The sequence below is a fragment of the Bombina bombina genome, chromosome 2 (assembly GCF_027579735.1).
Source record: "Bombina bombina isolate aBomBom1 chromosome 2, aBomBom1.pri, whole genome shotgun sequence".
NCBI classification, from domain to species: Eukaryota; Metazoa; Chordata; class Amphibia; order Anura; family Bombinatoridae; genus Bombina; species Bombina bombina.
The window spans coordinates 1,355,106,822-1,355,127,571 of NC_069500.1; the positions used below are offsets into that span (position 1 = coordinate 1,355,106,822).

Genomic DNA, 20,750 nt, shown 5'->3' on the forward strand with positions numbered 1-20,750 from the left:
GCTGCTGCAGTTTTTCTGATTTTTGAATTTCTTGATTTATTTTTTCTTTCTTGCTGGTGTTAAGATGGAGCAAGAGGACTTGCAGGATATTTCTTGCACTTTATGCCTAGATGTTAATGTGGAGCCGCCTATCCCTTTCTGTTCCTCATGTATAGAGAACATTACAGTATGGGGATAGGCTTTTTGATTCAGAGCCTTCATTTTCTAAGGAGAATGTTATTGAGGATTCTCCTGTTCAAGGTATTCTGCAGCTTTCTCCCCAATCATCCCAATCTCAATCCTCTTCTCATGCAGTGCCCTGCGTTTCGTCTCAAATTGTTTTTTCATTGCAGGATATGGCTATTCACATATCCACTGCTGTATCTGATGCTTTGTCTGCTTTTCCTGCTTTGCAGGGGAAGCGCAAAAGGAAGTTTAAGGGTTCTGACTCTGTTGGAGTTATGTCTAATGTTTCTTCCCATAAGTCTGAGGAAGAAGATGCTTCAGTAACGTCTGAAGGTGAAATTTTGGACTCTGATAGTGTAATTCCTTCTGCTGATTCTGAGGTGGTTTCCTTTAGATTTAATTTGAGCACCTCCGTTTGTAACTACCATGGATGACTCAAATTCAATGGTCATAGTTCCTCCCAAGAAGGCTAGTAAGCTTAATAAGTTTTTTGATTATTCCTCCGTTGAGGAAGTTTTTCCTGTTCCGGATCAGGTTTCAGAGTTTATTTCTTGGGAATGGGAAAAGCCTGGAATTCCTTTTTCCCCTTCTCCTATTTTAAGGAAGATGTTTCCTAATGCGGATTCTATTAAGGAATCTTGGCAGACAGTTCCTAAGGTAGAGGGAGCTATTTTCACTTTGGCTAAGAGGACCACTATTCCTATTGAGGATAGTTGTTCTTTTAAGGATCCTATGGATAAGAAGTTGGAGGCTTTGCTTAAGAGGATTTATGTATAAGAGAAATAAGCTGAAAGGTCGTCAGAGTAATTTTCATTCCTTTCGTAACTTCTCTGGTAAGTCTTCCTCTTCCTCCTCCAAGCAGGATCAATCCAAGCTCAGTCCTGGAGCAAGGGGAAGCAATCTATAGGGAGTGCAGAATTATTAGGCAAATGAGTATTTTGACCACATCATCCTCTTTATCCATGTTGTCTTACTCCAAGCTGTATAGGCTCGAAAGCCTACTACCAATTAAGCATATTAGGTGATGTGCATCTCTGTAATGAGAAGGGGTGTGGTCTAATGACATCAACACCCTATATCAGGTGTGCATAATTATTAGGCAACTTCTTTTCCTTTGGCAAAATGGGTCAAAAGAAGGACTTGACAGGCTCAGAAAAGTCAAAAATAGTGAGATATCTTGCAGAGGGATGCAGCACTCTTAAAATTGCAAAGCTTCTGAAGCGTGATCATCGAACAATCAAGCGTTTCATTCAAAATAGTCAACAGGGTCGCAAGAAGCGTGTGGAAAAACCAAGGCGCAAAATAACTGCCCATGAACTGAGAAAAGTCAAGCGTGCAGCTGCCAAGATGCCACTTGCCACCAGTTTGGCCATATTTCAGAGCTGCAACATCACTGGAGTGCCCAAAAGCACAAGGTGTGCAATACTCAGAGACATGGCCAAGGTAAGAAAGGCTGAAAGACGACCACCACTGAACAAGACACACAAGCTGAAACGTCAAGACTGGGCCAAGAAATATCTCAAGACTGATTTTTCTAAGGTTTTATGGACTGATGAAATGAGAGTGAGTCTTGATGGGCCAGATGGATGGGCCCGTGGCTGGATTGGTAAAGGGCAGAGAGCTCCAGTCCGACTCAGACGCCAGCAAGGTGGAGGTGGAGTACTGGTTTGGGCTGGTATCATCAAAGATGAGCTTGTGGGGCCTTTTTGGGTTGAGGATGGAGTCAAGCTCAACTTCCAGTCCTACTGCCAGTTTCTGGAAGACACCTTCTTCAAGCAGTGGTACAGGAAGAAGTCTGCATCCTTCAAGAAAAACATGATTTTCATGCAGGACAATGCTCCATCACACGCGTCCAAGTACTCCACAGCGTGGCTGGCAAGAAAGGGTATAAAAGAAGAAAATCTAATGACATGGCCTCCTTGTTCACCTGATCTGAACCCCATTGAGAACCTGTGGTCCATCATCAAATGTGAGATTTACAAGGAGGGAAAACAGTACACCTCTCTGAACAGTGTCTGGGAGGCTGTGGTTGCTGCTGCACACAATGTTGATGGTGAACAGATCAAAACACTGACAGAATCCATGGATGGCAGGCTTTTGAGTGTCCTTGCAAAGAAAGGTGGCTATATTGGTCACTGATTTGTTTTTGTTTTGTTTTTGAATGTCAGAAATGTATATTTGTGAATGTTGAGATGTTATATTGGTTTCACTGGTAAAAATAAATAATTGAAATGGGTATATATTTGTTTTCTTTCATGTAATTAGCAAGAGTCCATGAGCTAGTGACGTATGGGATATACATTCCTACCAGGAGGGGCAAAGTCTCCCAAACCTCAAAATGCCTATAAATACACCCCTCACCACACCCACAATTCAGTTTTACAAACTTTGCCTCCTATGGAGGTGGTGAAGTAAGTTTGTGCTAGATTCTACGTTGATATGCGCTCCGCAGCAAGTTGGAGCCCGGTTTTCCTCTCAGCGTGCAGTGAATGTCAGAGGGATGTGAGGAGAGTATTGCCTATTTGAATGCAGTGATCTCCTTCTACGGGGTCTATTTCATAGGTTCTCTGTTATCGGTCGTAGAGATTCATCTCTTACCTCCCTTTTCAGATCGACGATATACTCTTATTTATATACCATTACCTCTGCTGATTTTCGTTTCAGTACTGGTTTGGCTTTCTACAAACATGTAGATGAGTGTCCTGGGGTAAGTAAATCTTATTTTCTGTGACACTCTAAGCTATGGTTGGGCACTTTATTTATAAAGTTCTAAATATATGTATTCAAACATTTATTTGCCTTGACTCAGAATGTTCAACATTCCTTATTTTCAGACAGTCAGTTTCATATTTGGGATAATGCGTTTGAATCATTCATTTTTTCTTACCTTAAAAATTTGACTTTTTTTCCCTGTGGGCTGTTAGGCTCGCGGGGGCTGAAAATGCTTCATTTTATTGCGTCATTCTTGGCGCGGACTTTTTTTGGCGCAAAAAATCTTTTCTGTTTCCGGCGTCATACGTGTCGCCGGAAGTTGCGTCATTTTTTGACGTCCTTTTGCGCCAAAAATGTCGGCGTTCCGGATGTGGCGTCATTTTTGGGCGTCGCTTTTGTCTCCACATTATTTCAGTCTCATTTTTTCTTTGCTTCTGGTTACTAGAAGCTTGTTTATTGGCATTTTTTCCCATTCCTGAAACTGTCATTTAAGGAATTTGATCAATTTTGCTTTATATGTTGTTTTTTCTCTTACATATTGCAAGATGTCTCACGTTGCATCTGAGTCAGAAGATACTTCAGGAAAATCGCTGTCTAGTGCTGGAACTACCAAAGCTAAGTGTATCTGCTGTAAACTTTTGGTAGCTATTCCTCCGGCTGTTGTTTGTATTAATTGTCATGACAAACTTGTTAAAGCAGATAATATTTCCTTTAGTAATGTACCATTGCCTGTTGCAGTTCCCTCAACATCTAAGGTGCAGAATGTTCCTGATAACATAAGAGATTTTGTTTCTGAATCCATCAAGAAGGCTATGTCTGTTATTTCTCCTTCTAGTAAACATAAAAAATCTTTTAAAACTTCTCTCTCTACAGATGAATTTTTAAATGAACATCATCATTCTGATTCTGATGACTCTTCTGGTTCAGAGGATTCTGTCTCAGAGATTGATGCTGATAAATCTTCATATTTATTTAAAATGGAATTTATTCGTTCTTTTCTTAAAGAAGTACTAATTGCTTTAGAAATAGAGGATTCTGGTCCTCTTGATACTAATTCTAAACGTTTAGATAAGGTGTTTAAATCTCCTGTGGTTATTCCAGAAGTTTTTCCTGTTCCTAATGCTATTTCTGAAGTAATTTCCGGAGAATGGGATAAATTGGGTAATTCATTTACTCCTTCTAAACGTTTTAAGCAATTATATCCTGTGCCGTCTGACAGATTAGAATTTTGGGACAAAATCCCTAAAGTTGATGGGGCTATTTCTACCCTTGCTAAACGTACTACTATTCCTACGTCAGATGGTACTTCGTTTAAAGATCCTTTAGATAGGAAAATTGAATCCTTTCTAAGAAAAGCTTATCTGTGTTCAGGTAATCTTCTTAGACCTGCTATATCTTTGGCTGATGTTGCTGCAGCTTCAACTTTTTGGTTGGAGACTTAAGCACAACAAGTAACAGATCATGATTCTCATAATATTATTATTCTTCTTCAGCATGCTAATAATTTTATCTGTGATGCCATTTTTGATATTATCAGAGTTGATGTCAGGTTTATGTCTCTAGCTATTTTAGCTAGAAGAGCTTTATGGCTTAAAACTTGGAATGCTGATATAGCTTCTAAATCAACTCTACTGTCCATTTCTTTCCAGGGTAACAAATTATTTGGTTCTCAGTTGGATTCCATTATCTCAACTGTTACTGGTGGGAAAGGAACTTTTTTACCACAGGATAAAAAATCTAAGGGTAAAAACAGGGCTAATAATCGTTTTCGTTCCTTTCGTTTCAACAAAGAACAAAAGCCTGATCCTTCATCCTCAGGAGCAGTTTCAGTTTGGAAACCATCTCCAGTCTGGAATAAATCCAAGCCTTCTAGAAAGGCAAAGCCTGCTTCTAAGTCCACATGAAGGTGCGGCCCTCATTCCAGCTCAGCTGGTAGGGGGCAGGTTACGTTTTTTCAAAGAAATTTGGATCAATTCTGTTCACAATCTTTGGATTCAGAACATTGTTTCAGAAGGGTACAGAATTGGTTTGAAGATGAGACCTCCTGCAAAGAGATTTTTTCTTTCCCGTGTCCCAGTAAATCCAGTGAAAGCTCAAGCATTTCTGAATTGTGTTTCAGATCTAGAGTTGGCTGGAGTTATTATGCCAGTTCCAGTTCTGGAACAGGGGATGGGGTTTTATTCAAATCTTTTCATTGTACCAAAGAAGGAGAATTCCTTCAGACCAGTTCTGGATCTAAAAATATTGAATCGTTATGTAAGGATACCAATGTTCAAAATGGTAACTGTAAGGACTATCTTGCCTTTTGTTCAGCAAGGGCATTATATGTCCACAATAGATTTACAGGATGCTTATCTGCATATTCCGATTCATCCAGATCATTATCAGTTCCTGAGATTCTCTTTTCTGGACAAGCATTACCAGTTTGTGGCTCTGCCGTTTGGCCTAGCTACAGCTCCAAGAATTTTTACAAAGGTTCTCGGTGCCCTTCTGTCTGTAATCAGAGAACAGGGTATTGTGGTATTTCCTTATTTGGACGATATCTTGGTACTTGCTCAGTCTTTACATTTAGCAGAATCTCATACGAATCGACTTGTGTTGTTTCTTCAAGATCATGGTTGGAGGATCAATTTACCAAAAAGTTCATTGATTCCTCAGACAAGGGTAACTGGTGCAGGGATTACACAAAGATATCTCAATTAATATCTTTAAAACCGATTGTACGACGCTCTCTAACGTGGTGGACAGATCACCATCGTTTAATTCAGGGGGCTTCTTTTGTGCTTCCGACCTGGACTGTAATTTCAACAGATGCAAGTCTCACAGGTTGGGGAGCTGTGTGGGGATCTCTGACGGCACAAGGAGTTTGGGAATCTCAGGAGGTGAGATTACCGATCAATATTTTGGAACTCCGTGCAATTTTCAGAGCTCTTCAGTCTTGGCCTCTTCTGAAGAGAGAATCGTTCATTTGTTTTCAGACAGACAATGTCACAACTGTGGCATACATCAATCATCAAGGAGGGACTCACAGTCCTCTGGCTATGAAAGAAGTATCTCGAATTCTGGTTTGGGCGGAATCCAGCTCCTGTCTAATCTCTGCGGTTCATATCCCAGGTATAGACAATTGGGAAGCGGATTATCTCAGTCGCCAAACGTTGCATCCGGGCGAATGGTCTCTTCACCCAGAGGTATTTCTTCAGATTGTTCAAATATGGGAGCTTCCAGAAATAGATCTGATGGCGTCTCATCTAAACAAGAAACTTCCCAGGTATCTGTCCAGATCCCGGGATCCTCAGGCGGAAGCAGTGGATGCATTATCACTTCCTTGGAAGTATCATCCTGCTTATATCTTTCCGCCTCTAGTTCTTCTTCCAAGAGTAATCTCCAAGATTCTGAAGGAATGCTCGTTTGTTCTGCTGGTAGCTCCGGCATGGCCTCACAGGTTTTGGTATGCGGATCTTGTCCGGATGGCCTCTTGCCATCCGTGGACTCTTCCGCTAAGACCAGACCTTCTGTCGCAAGGTCCTTTTTTTCCATCAGGATCTCAAATCCTTTAATTTAAAGGTATGGAGATTGAACGCTTGATTCTTAGTCAAAGAGGTTTCTCTGACTCTGTGATTAATACTATGATACAGGCTCGTAAATCTGTATCCAGAGAGATATATTATAGAGTCTGGAAGACTTATATTTCTTGGTGTCTTTCTCATCATTTTTCTTGGCATTCTTTTAGAATTCCAAGAATTTTACAGTTTCTTCAGGATGGTTTAGATAAAGGTTTGTCCGCAAGTTCCTTGAAAGGACAAATTTCTGCTCTTTCTGTTCTTTTTCACAGAAAGATTGCTAATCTTCCTGATATTCATTGTTTTGTACAAGCTTTGGTTCGTAAAAAACCTGTCATTAAGTCAATTTCTCCTCCTTGGAGTTTGAATTTGGTTCTAGGGGCTCTTCAAGCTCCTCCATTTGAACCTATGAATTCATTGGACATTAAATTACTTTCTTGGAAAGTTTTGTTCCTTTTGGCAATCTCTTCTGCCAGAAGAGTTTCTGAATTATCTGCTCTTTCTTGTGAGTCTCCTTTTCTGATTTTTCATCAGGATAAGGCAGTGTTGCGAACTTCTTTTGAATTTTTACCTAAAGTTGTGAATTCCAACAACATTAGAGAAATTGTGGTTCCTTCATTATGTCCTAATCCTAAGAATTCTAAGGAGAAATCGTTACATTCTTTGGATGTTGTTAGAGCTTTGAAATATTATGTTGAAGCTACTAAGTCTTTCCGAAAGACTTCTAGTTTATTTGTTATCTTTTCCGGTTCTAGAAAAGGCCAGAAAGCTTCTGCCATTTCTTTGGCATCTTGGTTGAAATCTTTAATTCATCTTGCCTATGTTGAGTCGGGTAAAACTCTGCCTCAAAAGATTACAGCTCATTCTACTAGGTCAGTTTCTACTTCCTGGGCGTTTAGGAATGAAGCTTCGATTGATCAGATTTGCAAAGCAGCAACTTGGTCCTCTTTGCATACTTTTACTAAATTCTACCATTTTGATGTATTTTCTTCTTCTGAAGCAGTTTTTAGGTAGAAAAGTACTTCAGGCAGCGGTTTCAGTTTGAATCTTCTGCTTATGTTTTTCATTAAATTTTATTTTGGGTGTGGATTATTTTCAGCAGGAATTGGCTGTCTTTATTTTATCCCTCCCTCTCTAGTGACTCTTGCGTGGAAAGATCCACATCTTGGGTAATCATTATCCCATACGTCACTAGCTCATGGACTCTTGCTAATTACATGAAAGAAAACATAATTTATGTAAGAACTTACCTGATAAATTCATTTCTTTCATATTAGCAAGAGTCCATGAGGCCCACCCTTTTTTTGTGGTGGTTATGATTTTTGTATAAAGCACAATTATTCCAATTCCTTATTTTATATGCTTTCGCACTTTTTTATCACCCCACTTCTTGGCTATTCGTTAAACTGAATTGTGGGTGTGGTGAGGGGTGTATTTATAGGCATTTTGAGGTTTGGGAAACTTTGCCCCTCCTGGTAGGAATGTATATCCCATACGTCACTAGCTCATGGACTCTTGCTAATATGAAAGAAATTAATTTATCAGGTAAGTTCTTACATAAATTATGTTTTTTGTTAAGTTGCCTAATAATTATGCACAGTAATAGTCACCTGCACACACAGATATCCCCCTAAAATAGCTATAACTGAAAACAAACTAAAAACTACTTCCAAAACTATTCAGCTTTGATATTAATGAGTTTTTTGGGTTCATTGAGAACATGGTTGTTGTTCAATAATAAAATTAATCCTCAAAAATACAACTTGCCTAATAATTCTGCACTCCCTGTAAGAAGCCTGCCGCTGACTCAGTCAGCATGAAGGGTCTGCCCCCGATCCGGGAATGGATCGTGTGGGGGGCAGGCTATCTTTTTTTTTTTCACTCAAGCCTGGGTTCGGGACTTTCCAGATCCCTCTGTGATAGATATTTTGTCCCAGGGATACAGGCTGGAGTTAAAAAAAATTCCTCCCAGGGGCAGGTTTCATCTATCAAGGTTATCTGTAGATCAGATAAAAAGAAAGGCATTCTTAATTTGTGTTCAGTATCTTTCCGACATGGGAGTGATCGTTCTTGTTCCAGTTCAGGAGCAGGGACTAGGTTTTTATTCCAATCTGTTTATTGTTCCAAAAAAGGAGGGGACTTTCAGACCCATCCTGGATCTCAAGTGTGTAATCAAGCTTCTTAGAGTTTCGCCTTTCAAGATGGAAACTATTCGGTGAATTTTTCCTCTGGTTCAAGAGGGTCAATTCATGATGACAGTAGATCTAAAGGATGCATATCTGCATATTCCCATTCACACGGATCATCACAAGTTTCTGAGATTTGCTTTCCTAGACAAGCATTTTCAGTTTGTGGCTCTTCCTTTTGGTATTGCAACAGCTCCCAGGGTGTTTTCAAAGGTTCTGGGTGCGTTGCTGGCAGTTCTCAGATTGCAGGGGGTAGCTCCTTATTTGGACGACATTCTAGTTCAGGCGCCATCTTTTCAACTAGCAAACTCCTACACAGAGTTGTTGTTGTCGTCTTTTCTGCGCTCCCACGGTTGGAAGGTGAATTTAGGAAAAAGTTCCTTGATTCCAGCTACAAGAGTGGTATTCTTGGGAACCATTATAGATTCTCTGGAAATTAAATTAAGATCTTTTTCACAGAAGCAAGCAAGGAAGTAAAAAGTGTTAAATTCATGTCTGGCTCTTCAGTCATCCCCTCGGCCGTCGGTGGCCCAATGTATGGAAGTTATTGGTCTAATGGTCTCAGTCATGGACATCATTCCGTTTGCTCGGTTCCATCTCAGACCTCTGCAGTTATGTATTCTGACAGTGGAATGTAGATTATACGGATCTGTCCAAAGATTGTTCTAGATCAGGCTGCAAGAGATTCGCTACCGTGGTGGTTGTCTCAGGATCTTCTCTCCCAGGGAACCTGTTTTTGCAGGCCTTCCTGGGTGATTGTGACCACGGATGTCAGTCTGCTGGGTTGGGGAGCTGTCTGGGGTTCGTTGAAGGCTCAGGGTCTGTGGACTCGGGAGGAATCGGTTCTTCCTATAAATGTCTTAGAACTGAGGGCAATTTTCAATGCTCTTCTGGCCTGGCCTCAGTTGGCCTCAACCCAGTTTATCAGATATCAGTCGCACAATATAACGTCCGTGGCTTACATCAATCATCAGGGAGGAACTCAGAGTTCCTTGGCGATGAAGGAAGTAGCCAGGATTATTCAGTAGGCAGAGGCTCACAATTGTTGTCCGTCTGCGATCCACATTACAGGGGTGGACAATTGGGAAGCGGATTTTCTGAGCAGACAGTCTTTTCATCTGGTGAAGTGGGAACTTAATCCGGAGGTGTTTTCCAGTTTGATTCTCCAGTGGAGTCAATCGGAGTTGGATCTTATGGCATCTCGTCACAAAGCCAATCTTCCAAAGTACGGTTCGAGGTCAAGGGATCCTCAAGCTGTTCTAATAGAGGCTCTGGCAGTTCCTTGGAAGTTCAGTCTGGCATACATGTTTCCTCCGTTTGCCCTTCTTCCTGGAGTTATTGCTCGGATCGACTGGAGAGGGCGTCGGTAATTCTCATTGCTCCAGCGTGGCCTCGCAGGATCTGGTATGCAGTTCTGGTGGAGATGTCATCTTTTCCACCTTGGAGTCTTCCGTTGAGGAAGGATCTTCTACTTCAGGGTCCCTTCCTTCATCCAAATCTCATTTCTCTAAAGCTGACTGCTTGGAGATTGAACGCTTTATTCTATCTAAGCGTGGTTTTTCTGAGTCAGTTATTGAGACTATGATTCTGGCACGTAAGCCTGTGACTAGGAAGATTTATTACAAGATATGGCGTAAATATCTGTATTGGTGTGAATCTGAGGGCTACTCTTGGAGTAGAGCGGATTCCTAGGATTTTGTCTTTTCTCCAGGAGGGTCTGGACAAGGGTTTATCTGCTAGTACCCTGAAGGGTCAAATTTCTGCTTGATCTATTTTGTTACATCAATGTCTGGCGGATGTACCAAACGTTCAGTCTTTTTGTCAGGTTTTGGTTAGAATCCAGCCTATGGTCAAGTTTTTGTCTCCACTTTAGAGTCTTAATTTAGTTTTGAGAGTTCTTCAACAGGCTCCGTTTGAGCCTATGCATTCTTTGGATATTAAGTTGTTAACCTGGAAGGTTTTGTTTTTGGTTGCAGTATGAAGCTCCTTTTCTTATTTTTCATTTTGATAAAATAGTATTACGTACTGCTTTAGGTTTTCTTCCTAAGGTTATTTCAGTTAAGAATATTAATCAAGAGATTGTTGTTCATTCTTTGTGTCCTAATCCTTCTTCCCATAAGGAACGTTTGTTGCACAACCTTGATGTAGTTAGTGCTTTGAAATACTATTTACAGGCGACTAAGGATTTTCACCAGTCTTTTTCTTTATTTGTTATCTTTTCTGGGAAGCGTAGGGGTCAGAAAGCTACGGCTACTTCGCTTTCTTGTTGGTTGAGGAGTGTTATTCGCTTGGCATATGAGACTGCTGGTCAGCAGCCTCCTGAGAGAATCACGGCTCACTCCACGAGGGCTGTTTCTTCTACCTGGGCTTTCAAAAATGGTTCTTCTGTAGATTTGCAAGGCTGCCACTTGGTCATCTTTACACACTTTTTCTAAATTTTCTAAATTTGATACTTTTGCTTCAGCTGAGGCAGCTTTTGGGAGAAAGGTTCTTCAAGCAGTGGTGCCTTCAGTTTAGGCTGTCTTGTCCCTCCCTTATCATCCGTGTCCTCTAGCTTGGGTATTAATTCCCAATAGTAATTATGATGATCCGTGGACAAAACATAATTTATGCTTACCTGATAAATTTATTTATTTCTTAAAACGGTAAGTCCACGGCCCGCCCTGTATTTTCAGAGAGTTTATTTTTTCATAAACCTCAGACACCTCTGCACCTTATATTACTTCCTTTCTCCTTTCCCTTTGGTCGAATAACTTGGGTTGTGGGTAAGGGGAGTGATATTTAACAGCTTTGCTGTGGTGCTCTTTGCCTCCTCCTGCTGGTCAGGAGTGATATTCCGAATAGTAATTATGATGATCCGTGGATTCACCGTGTCAAGAAAGAAATACATTTATCAGGTAAGCATAAATTGTTTTTTTTTTAAAGGGACATTAAATGCATCTTGTGTTTGTGTTTTGTTTTTTTTTTTAATTTTATTTTAAATAAATTGTACTTCTCCCACACTCTCTATAGAGACCAAAAAGCAAATTATGCTAAAAGACCATTGAATACAGTAGAATTTTATAATCAACTAATATAATAAAAAGACAACGCAATAACACTTAATCTGTTTATTTCATGAGCAGTAGATTTTTTTTCTGTCCAAATTTGAGATTGTACTTAAATTTGCCTTCATCTTGTATCATGTGACAGCCATCAGCCAATAACAGACTTGCATGCCTATACGCACAACTTTTGCACATGCTCAGTAGTAGCTAGTACCTCAGAAAATGTGCATATAAAAAGACACTGCACATAATAATAATGGAAGTAATTTGGAAAATTATCTTAGAATTCTATGCTCTTTTTGAATCATGAAAGTAAAATCTTGACTTTAGTGTCCCTTTAAAGGGATGGTAAACCCATGATTCAGACAGAGCATGCAATTTTAAGCAACTTTCTAAGTTTCTCCTATTATCAATTTTATTCATTCTCTTTGTATCTTTATTAGAAAAAGTAGGAATGTAAGCTAAGGAGCTGGCCCATTTTTGGTTAAGCACATTGGCTAGCACATTTAGCCACCAATAAGCAAGCACAACCCAGGTTCTGAACCAATATTTGGCTGGCTCTTAAGCTTTACATTCCTGCTTTTCAAATAAAGATACCAAGAGAGAGAATACAAATTGATAATAGGAGTAAATTAGAAAGTTGCTTAAAATGTCATGCTCTATCTGAATCATGAAAGTGTAATCACAAAGTGTCCCTTTAAGCTTCAAATGCTGCAAATCAAATAGCTGGTTAAAGCAATTTGATGAACTTTGAAAACCTAGGTTACAGGACTTGCTTTCTTGTCTCTCTAGGGAGTGTGGGGCAAGCAACATTTTTAACCCTTTGAGTGCTAAGCTGGATTTAATATTTTTCAGATTTTTACTATTTTTATCAAAACTCGTACCATTGGAAAGGTTAGGCGATTACCTTTCCAATGGTGGGTCTTGGGGGTCTGTAGCTGCTCAGATCCCTGAGATACAGGTTTCTAAGCAGCATGTCCCCTCTCCCTATACTTTGTATTGTCAATTTTAAATAAAGTTGCGCAGTGACGTCATTACGCATGACGTCACCGCACGTAACGGTAAGCCCCGGCGATGCCTGTCACTATGCAGGCCTGATCGCTGGGGTAGGAGCGGGTGGGAGCCCCCAGATCACCAAAAAGGTAGCTGAGTGCTAGAGACGGCTCTGAGCCGTCGTTAGCACTCAAGGGGTTAAACAAAAGCAAGAGGTCTTTAATGTCACTTTTAAAATATTTGCTTTTGTAGTTGTTTTGTAAAATAACCCTTACATCCCTATTACCTTAGTTAGAAATTCACTGGTAGAAAACAGCACATAATTATGTTATATCAGACACGGACATAGAATCAGCCTTTATATAGTTATTTAAAAAGGGACCTTTTATTGCTCCATATCACTGTCCAGGAAAAAAAGAACAATGATGTTTTGAACCCCAATCAGCCCTTAATTGTGTCTTCCTATTATCTTAAGAAGGTATTGTTCCTCTCTTTTGTTCAGGTCACAATAAAGTTGCCGTTGATGAAAGTACATTTTGATGTCTCGTCTCTGGTCGTCTCCCTCGCACACAACACGGTTATCCATGAGACACGAGGCATAACACGCTGCCTCTTGAATGAAAATACAAACCATAAAGGGGAAAAAGAGCTATTTATGAACACAGAGGGAATCAACCTTTATGAACTCTTCATGTATTCAGATGTAAGTATTTTTATTATTTAATAAAAAAATTATCATCTAGAGAAGTGTTTAGATTTTTTTTGTATTTTTAGCCAAGTATGAATGAGAAATTACTTTTTTAAATGTTGCTGCATATTGACAAAATATAAGATGTGTGTCCTACAATGAGAATCAAAATATGAACATAATTATGAAGAAAAGTTAAAATCTTTAGGTGTTGTTATACCACATAATGACATGTATAAGTACTCTGTGGGCAAGATTTACCAATTTGCGATCAGACAGGATTCAAAACTTGATTGCAAATTGTGGGACGAATATGTTCCCCATATTTATTATTGTAGGGCGGAACACTCATCCAGTGCCCCACCCCTCAACCCTCACGTAATCAGTTGCGTTAGAGTAGGGTTTGTCAGTCACTTCAGTGGAATGAATTGGGGGGGATTTTCGTCCACCTAGTCCAGTTTGGCAGAGAAAGTTTATGACACAGTGGTTAAACAACTGCTTCATAAATATCAGTTGCAGGCTCAAATGAGCGAGCCTGTTACCGATCGAGGCATTCGCCGTGTCATAAATCTTGCCCTCTGGGAGGTTTGTTTATTTTAAGTTAGAATTGCCGTACATTGTATGAACCTCATTTATTGCCCATATAAAGAAACACAGCTACACACTTCACGTGACATGTAAAAAAAAAAAAAGATCTTAAAGGGACAGTCAACACCAGAATGTTTGTTGTTTTAAAGGATAGATAATCCCTTAATTACCAATTCCCCAGTTTTGCATAACCAACACAGTTATAATTATAAATGTTTTACCTCTGTCATTACCTTGTATCTAAGCCTCTGCAGACTGCCCCCTTAATTCAGATCTTTTGATAGACTTGCATTTTAGCCAATCAGAGCTTTCTCCATGGTAAATTCACGTGCATGAGCTCAATGTTATCTATATGAAACACGTGAACTAATGCCCTCTAGTGGTGAAAAACTATCAAAATGCATTTAGATTAGAGGCGGCCTTCAAGGTCTAAGAAATTAGCATATGAACCTCCTAGGTTTAGCTTTCAACTAAGAATACCAAGATAACAAAGCAAAATTGGTGATAAAAGTAAATTGGAAAGTTGTTTAAAATTACATGCCCTATTTGAATCATGAAAGTTTTTTTTGGACTTGACTGTCCCTTTAATTACTTTGTTTTCTCTCATTGATTACGATATTATATGAAGCATCAGCTGTGGAGTATGTAGCATTATTATTATGCCTCCGTGGAGTAGATCGAATTCTCTTCCCCATTAAATAATCGCATCCTCCTGCTGGTTCTAGTTGCTGACTTTAGTTTGGTTTCTACCTATTAGATGTTTGGTATTGCAGGACTATAACTCTGTTTCAGCCTGTTTTGTTTTTTTGTGTGACCTGTCTGCTGTGTGGTTTACTGTTGCTCCTATTTTTAGCTACTGCATTTTTTTAAGTACAGCAGGTTAGGGACCGGAGCCCCTCTGTAAAGTGCAAACCGCCTTAAAGTGAAGTAAGGCAGTTTAAGCTTTCTTTTCACTTGCCTGTGTGTTTTAAAAAATGTAAAACTGTTTGAACTAATTTATATTAGGGGTGGAATAGTGCTACGTTTAGTTTAACACTAGCACAGCACAGTATTCAATTAGTATTCAATAAATGCTGTACCTGTAAAATAGTGACAATTACTGTAGTAACATTTGCCAGACTATAGCACTGAGACACAGATTGCGCTGTAATGCTGTAAACAGAGTGAACTACGCATAACAAAATGGTGCCAGTCACTTTTCTCGCAATCTCATGATGATTACAGCACTGTTTCAAAATCCTTGGAGGTTGAACTTCAACTCCACAAAGCACTGTATTAGCGAAGCGCTGTAAAGTGAAGCGCTGTAAAGTGGGGTATACCGGTAGTATTTGTTAAAAGGTCTAGCAGTCAGCACTTCCTTGACCTTAGGCTGAGAGCATATTTTACCTGGCGCACGTCTTTGTACTAACTCACCAGTGATGGTTTTGTTCAAGTTGAACAGAGTTATATTTAAAATAATGCTTCATAAAATATAGTTTCTACTTGGAAAAAAATGATTTATCATTGATTGTAATTTCTCCAACATAGGTGTGTCCGGTCCACGGCGTCATCCTTACTTGTGGGATATTCTCTTCCCCAACAGGAAATGGCAAAGAGCCCAGCAAAGCTGGTCACATGATCCCCCCTAGGCTCTGCCTTCCCCAGTCATTCTCTTTGCCGTTGTACAGGCAACATCTCCACGGAGATGGCTTAGAGTTTTTTGGTGTTTAAATGTAGTTTTATTGCTTCAATCAAGAGTTTGTTATTTTAAAATAGTGCTGGTATGTACTATTTACTCTGAAACAGAAAGGAGATGAAGATTTCTGTTTGTAAGAGGAAGATGATTTTAGCAACCGTTACTAAAATCGATGGCTGTTTCCACACAGGACTGTTGAGATGAAGTAACTTCAGTTGGGGGGAACAGTGTGCAGACTTTTACTGCTTGAAGTATGACACATTTCTAACAAGACTTGGTAATGCTGGAAGCTGTCATTTTCCCTATGGGATCCGGTAAGCCATTTTAATAACAATTTATAAAGGGCTTCACAAGGGCTTTAAAGACTGGTAGACATTTTTCTGGGCTAAAACGTTTGTTTTATAAGCATGTTTAATGGTTTGTGACTCTGAGGAATTGTTTTTATCTGGGAATTTTGATAATAAAAACGGCAGGCACTGTATTGGACACCTTTTTCACTGGGGGCCTTCTCTAGTCATAGGCAGAGCCTCAGTTTCGCGCCACTAATGCGCAGTTGTTTTTTGGGAATCAAAGCATGCAGATGCATGTGTGAGGAGTTCTGATACACTGAAAAAGCGTGCTGAAGGCGTCATTTGGTATCGTATTCCCCTCTGGGCTTGGTTGGGTCTCAGCAAAGCAGATACCAGGGACTGTATAGGGGTTAAATGTAAAAACGGCTCCGGTTCCGTTATTTTAAGAGTTAAAACTTTCAAATTTGGTGTGCAATACTTTCAAGGCTTTATGACACTGTGGTGAAATTTTGGACAATTCCTTCATACTTTTTCGCATATTCAGTAATAAAGTGTGTTCAGTTTAAAATTTAAAGTGACAGTAACGGTTTTATTTTAAAACGTTTTTTGTACTTTGTTATCAAGTTTATGCCTGTTTAACATGTCTGAACCATCAGATAGACTATGTTCTGTATGTCAGGAAGCCAAAGTTCCTTCTCATTTGAATAGATGTGATGCATGTGATAGTGAAAATGATGCCCAAGATGATTCCTCTAGTGAGGGGAGTAAGCATGGTACTGCATCATCCCCTTATGTGTCTACACCAGTCTTGCCCACACAAGAGGCCCCTAGTACATCTAGTGCGCCTATTCTTCTTACTATGCAACAATTAACGGCTGTAATGGATAATTCTATTAAAAACATTTTAGCCAAAATGCCCACTTATCAGCGAAAGCGCGACTGCTCTGTTTTAGATACTGTAGAGCAAGAGGGCGCAGATGATAATGGTTCTGACATGCCCTTGCACCAGTCTGAAGGGGCTAGGGAGGTTTTGTCTGAGGGAGAAATTTCAGATTCAGGAAAAATTTCTCAACAAGCTGAACCTGATGTTATTACGTTCAAATTTAAATTGGAACATCTCCGCGCTCTGCTTAAGGAGGTGTTATCTACTCTGGATGATTGTGACAATTTGGTCGTTCCAGAGAAATTATGTAAGATGGACAAGTTCCTAGAGGTCCCGGTGCCCCCCGAAGCTTTTCCTATACCCAAGCGGGTGGCGGATATTGTAAACAAGGAATGGGAAAGGCCCGGCATACCTTTTGTCCCTCCCCCTATATTTAAGAAATTGTTTCCTATAGTCGACCCCAGAAAGGACTTATGGCAGACAGTCCCTAAGGTCGAGGGGGCGGTCTCTACTTTAAACAAACGCACTACTATCCCTATAGAAGATAGTTGTGCTTTCAAAGATCCTATGGATAAAAAGTTAGAAGGTTTGCTTAAAAAGATGTTTGTTCAGCAAGGTTACCTTCTACAGCCAATTTCATGCATTGTTCCTGTTACTACAGCAGCGTCTTTCTGGTTTGATGAACTAGAAAAGTCGCTAGATAAAGATACCTCTTATGAGGAGATTATGGACAGAATTCGTGCTCTTAAATTGGCTAATTCTTTTACTCTAGACGCTACCCTGCAATTAGCTAGATTAGCGGTGAAAAATTCAGGGTTTGCTATTGTGGCGCGCAGAGCGCTTTGGCTGAAGTCTTGGTCAGCGGATGCGTCATCCAAGAACAAATTGCTTAATATTCCTTTCAAGGGGAAAACGCTGTTTGGCCCTGACTTGAAAGAGATTATTTCAGATATCACTGGGGGAAAGGGCCATGCCCTTCCTCAGGATAGGTCTTTCAAGGCTAAAAATAAGCCTAATTTTCGTCCCTTTCGTAGAAACGGACCAGCCTCAAGTTCTACACCCTCTAAGCAAGAGGGTAACACGTCTCAAGCCAAGCCAGCCTGGAGGCCAATGCAAGGCTGGAACAAAGGTAAGCAGGCCAAGAAACCTGCTACTGCTACAAAGACAGCATGAGATGTTGGCCCCCGATCCGGGACCGGATCTGGTGGGGGGCAGACTTTCTCTCTTCGCTCAGGCATGGGCAAGAGATGTTCTGGATCCTTGGGCCCTAGAAATAGTCTCCCAAGGTTATCTTCTGGAATTCAAGGAGCTACCCCCAAGGGGAAGATTCCACAGGTCTCAATTGTCTTCAGACCACATAAAAAAACAGGCATTCTTACATTGTGTAGAAGACCTGTTAAAAATGGGAGTGATTCATCCTGTTCCATTAAAGGAACAAGGGATGGGATTCTACTCCAATCTGTTCATAGTTCCCAAAAAAGAGGGAGCATTCAGACCAATCTTGGATCTCAAGATCTTAAACAAATTTCTCAGGGTTCCATCGTTCAAGATGGAAACCATTCGAACAATTCTTCCTACCATCCAGGAAGGTCAATTCATGACCACGGTGGATTTAAAGGATGCGTATCTACATATTCCTATCCACAAGGAACATCATCAGTTCCTAAGGTTCGCCTTTCTGGACAAACATTACCAGTTCGTGGCACTTCCATTCGGATTAGCCACTGCCCCAAGAATTTTCACAAAGGTACTAGGGTCCCTTCTAGCGGTGCTAAGACCGAGGGGCATTGCAGTAGTACCTTACTTGGACGACATTCTGATTCAAGCGTCGTCCCTGCCACAAGCAAAGGCTCATACGGACATTGTCCTAGCCTTTCTCAGATCTCACGGGTGGAAAGTGAACGTAGAGAAAAGTTCTCTATCTCCGTCAACAAGAGTCCCCTTCTTGGGAACAATAATAGACTCCTTAGAAATGAAGATTTTTCTGACAGAAGCCAGAAAATCAAAACTTCTAAACTCTTGTCTAGTACTTCATTCTGTTCTTCTTCCTTCCATAGCGCAGTGCATGGAAGTAATAGGTTTGATGGTTGCGGCAATGGACATAGTTCCTTTTGCGCGAATTCATCTAAGACCATTACAACTGTGCATTCTCAGACAGTGGAATGGGGATTATACAGACTTGTCTCCGAAGATCCAAGTAGATCAGAGGACCAGAGATTCACTCCGTTGGTGGCTGACCCTGGACAACCTGTCACAAGGGATGAGCTTCCGCAGACCAGAGTGGGTCATTGTCACGACCGACGCCAGTCTGGTGGGCTGGGGCGCGGTCTGGGAACCCCTGAAAGCTCAGGGTCTTTGGTCTCGGGAAGAATCTCTTCTACCGATAAACATTCTGGAACTGAGAGCGATATTCAATGCTCTCAAGGCTTGGCCTCAGCTAGTGAAGGCCAAATTCATAAGGTTTCAATCAGACAACATGACGACTGTTGCGTATATCAACCATCAGGGGGGAACAAGGAGTTCCCTGGCGATGGTAGAAGTGACCAAACTAATTCAATGGGCGGAGACTCACTCCTGCCATTTGTCTGCAATCCACATCCCAGGAGTAGAAAATTGGGAAGCGGATTTTCTGAGTCGTCAGACATTTCATCCGGGGGAGTGGGAACTCCATCCGGAAATCTTTGCTCACATAACTCAATTATGGGGCATCCCAGACATGGATCTGATGGCGTCTCGCCAGAACTTCAAGGTTCCTTCCTACGGGTCCAGATCCAGGGATCCAAAGGCGGCTCTAGTGGATGCACTAGTAGCACCTTGGACCTTCAACCTAGCTTATGTGTTCCCACCGTTTCCTCTCATTCCCAGGCTGGTAGCCAGGATCAAACAGGAGAGGGTATCGGTGATCTTGATAGCTCCTGCGTGGCCACGCAGGACTTGGTATGCAGACCTGGTGAATATGTCATCGGCTCCACCATGGAAGCTACCTCTGAGACAGGACCTTCTTGTTCAAGGTCCGTTCGAACATCCGAATCTGGCCTCACTCCAACTGACTGCTTGGAGATTGAACGCTTGATTTTATCAAAGCGAGGGTTCTCAGATTCTGTCATTGATACTCTTGTTCAGGCTAGAAAGCCTGTAACTAGAAAAATCTACCATAAAATATGGAAAAGATATATCTGTTGGTGTGAATCCAAAGGTTTCCCATGGAACAAGATAAAAATTCCTAGGATTCTATCCTTTCTTCAAGAAGGTTTGGAGAAAGGATTATCTGCAAGTTCTTTGAAGGGACAGATTTCTGCTTTATCTGTTTTACTTCACAAAAAGCTGGCGGCTGTGCCAGACGTTCAAGCTTTTGTTCAGGCTCTGGTTAGAATCAAGCCTGTTTACAAAAATTTGACTCCTCCCTGGAGTCTCAATCTAGTTCTTTCAGTTCTTCAGGGGATTCCGTTTGAACCCCTACATTCCGTTGATATAAAGTTATTATCTTGGAAAGTTTTGTTTTTGGTTGCAATTTCTTCTGCAAGAAGAGTTTCAGAGTTATCTGCTCTGCAGTGTTCTCCTCCATATCTGGTGTTCCATGCAGATAAGGTGGTTTTGCGTACTAAACCTGGTTTTCTTCCGAAAGTTGTTTCTAACAAAAATATTAACCAGGAGATAGTCGTGCCTTCTTTGTGTCCTAATCCAGTTTCAAAGAAGGAACGTTTGTTGCACAACTTGGATGTAGTTCGTGCTCTCAAATTTTACTTAGCAGCTACTAAGGATTTCAGACAAACATCTTCTTTGTTTGTTGTTTATTCTGGTAAAAGGAGAGGTCAAAAAGCAACTTCTACCTCTCTATCTTTCTGGCTTAAAAGCATTATCCGATTGGCTTATGAGACTGCCGGACGGCAGCCTCCTGAAAGAATCACAGCTCACTCCACTAGGGCTGTGGCTTCCACATGGGCCTTCAAGAACGAGGCTTCT

The 20,750-nt window shown here is 40.8% G+C and overlaps 1 protein-coding gene across 1 annotated transcript in view; it reads left to right on the plus strand.

Annotated features, from left to right (window-relative positions):
• Window positions 1-20,750, plus strand: part of POLR1A (RNA polymerase I subunit A) — a 364,344-nt gene that overhangs the window by 297,142 nt on the left and 46,452 nt on the right. Inside the window, 1 exon segment of the mRNA XM_053704267.1 lies at window positions 13,166-13,366. Coding sequence (XP_053560242.1) covers window positions 13,166-13,366 — 201 coding nt within the window.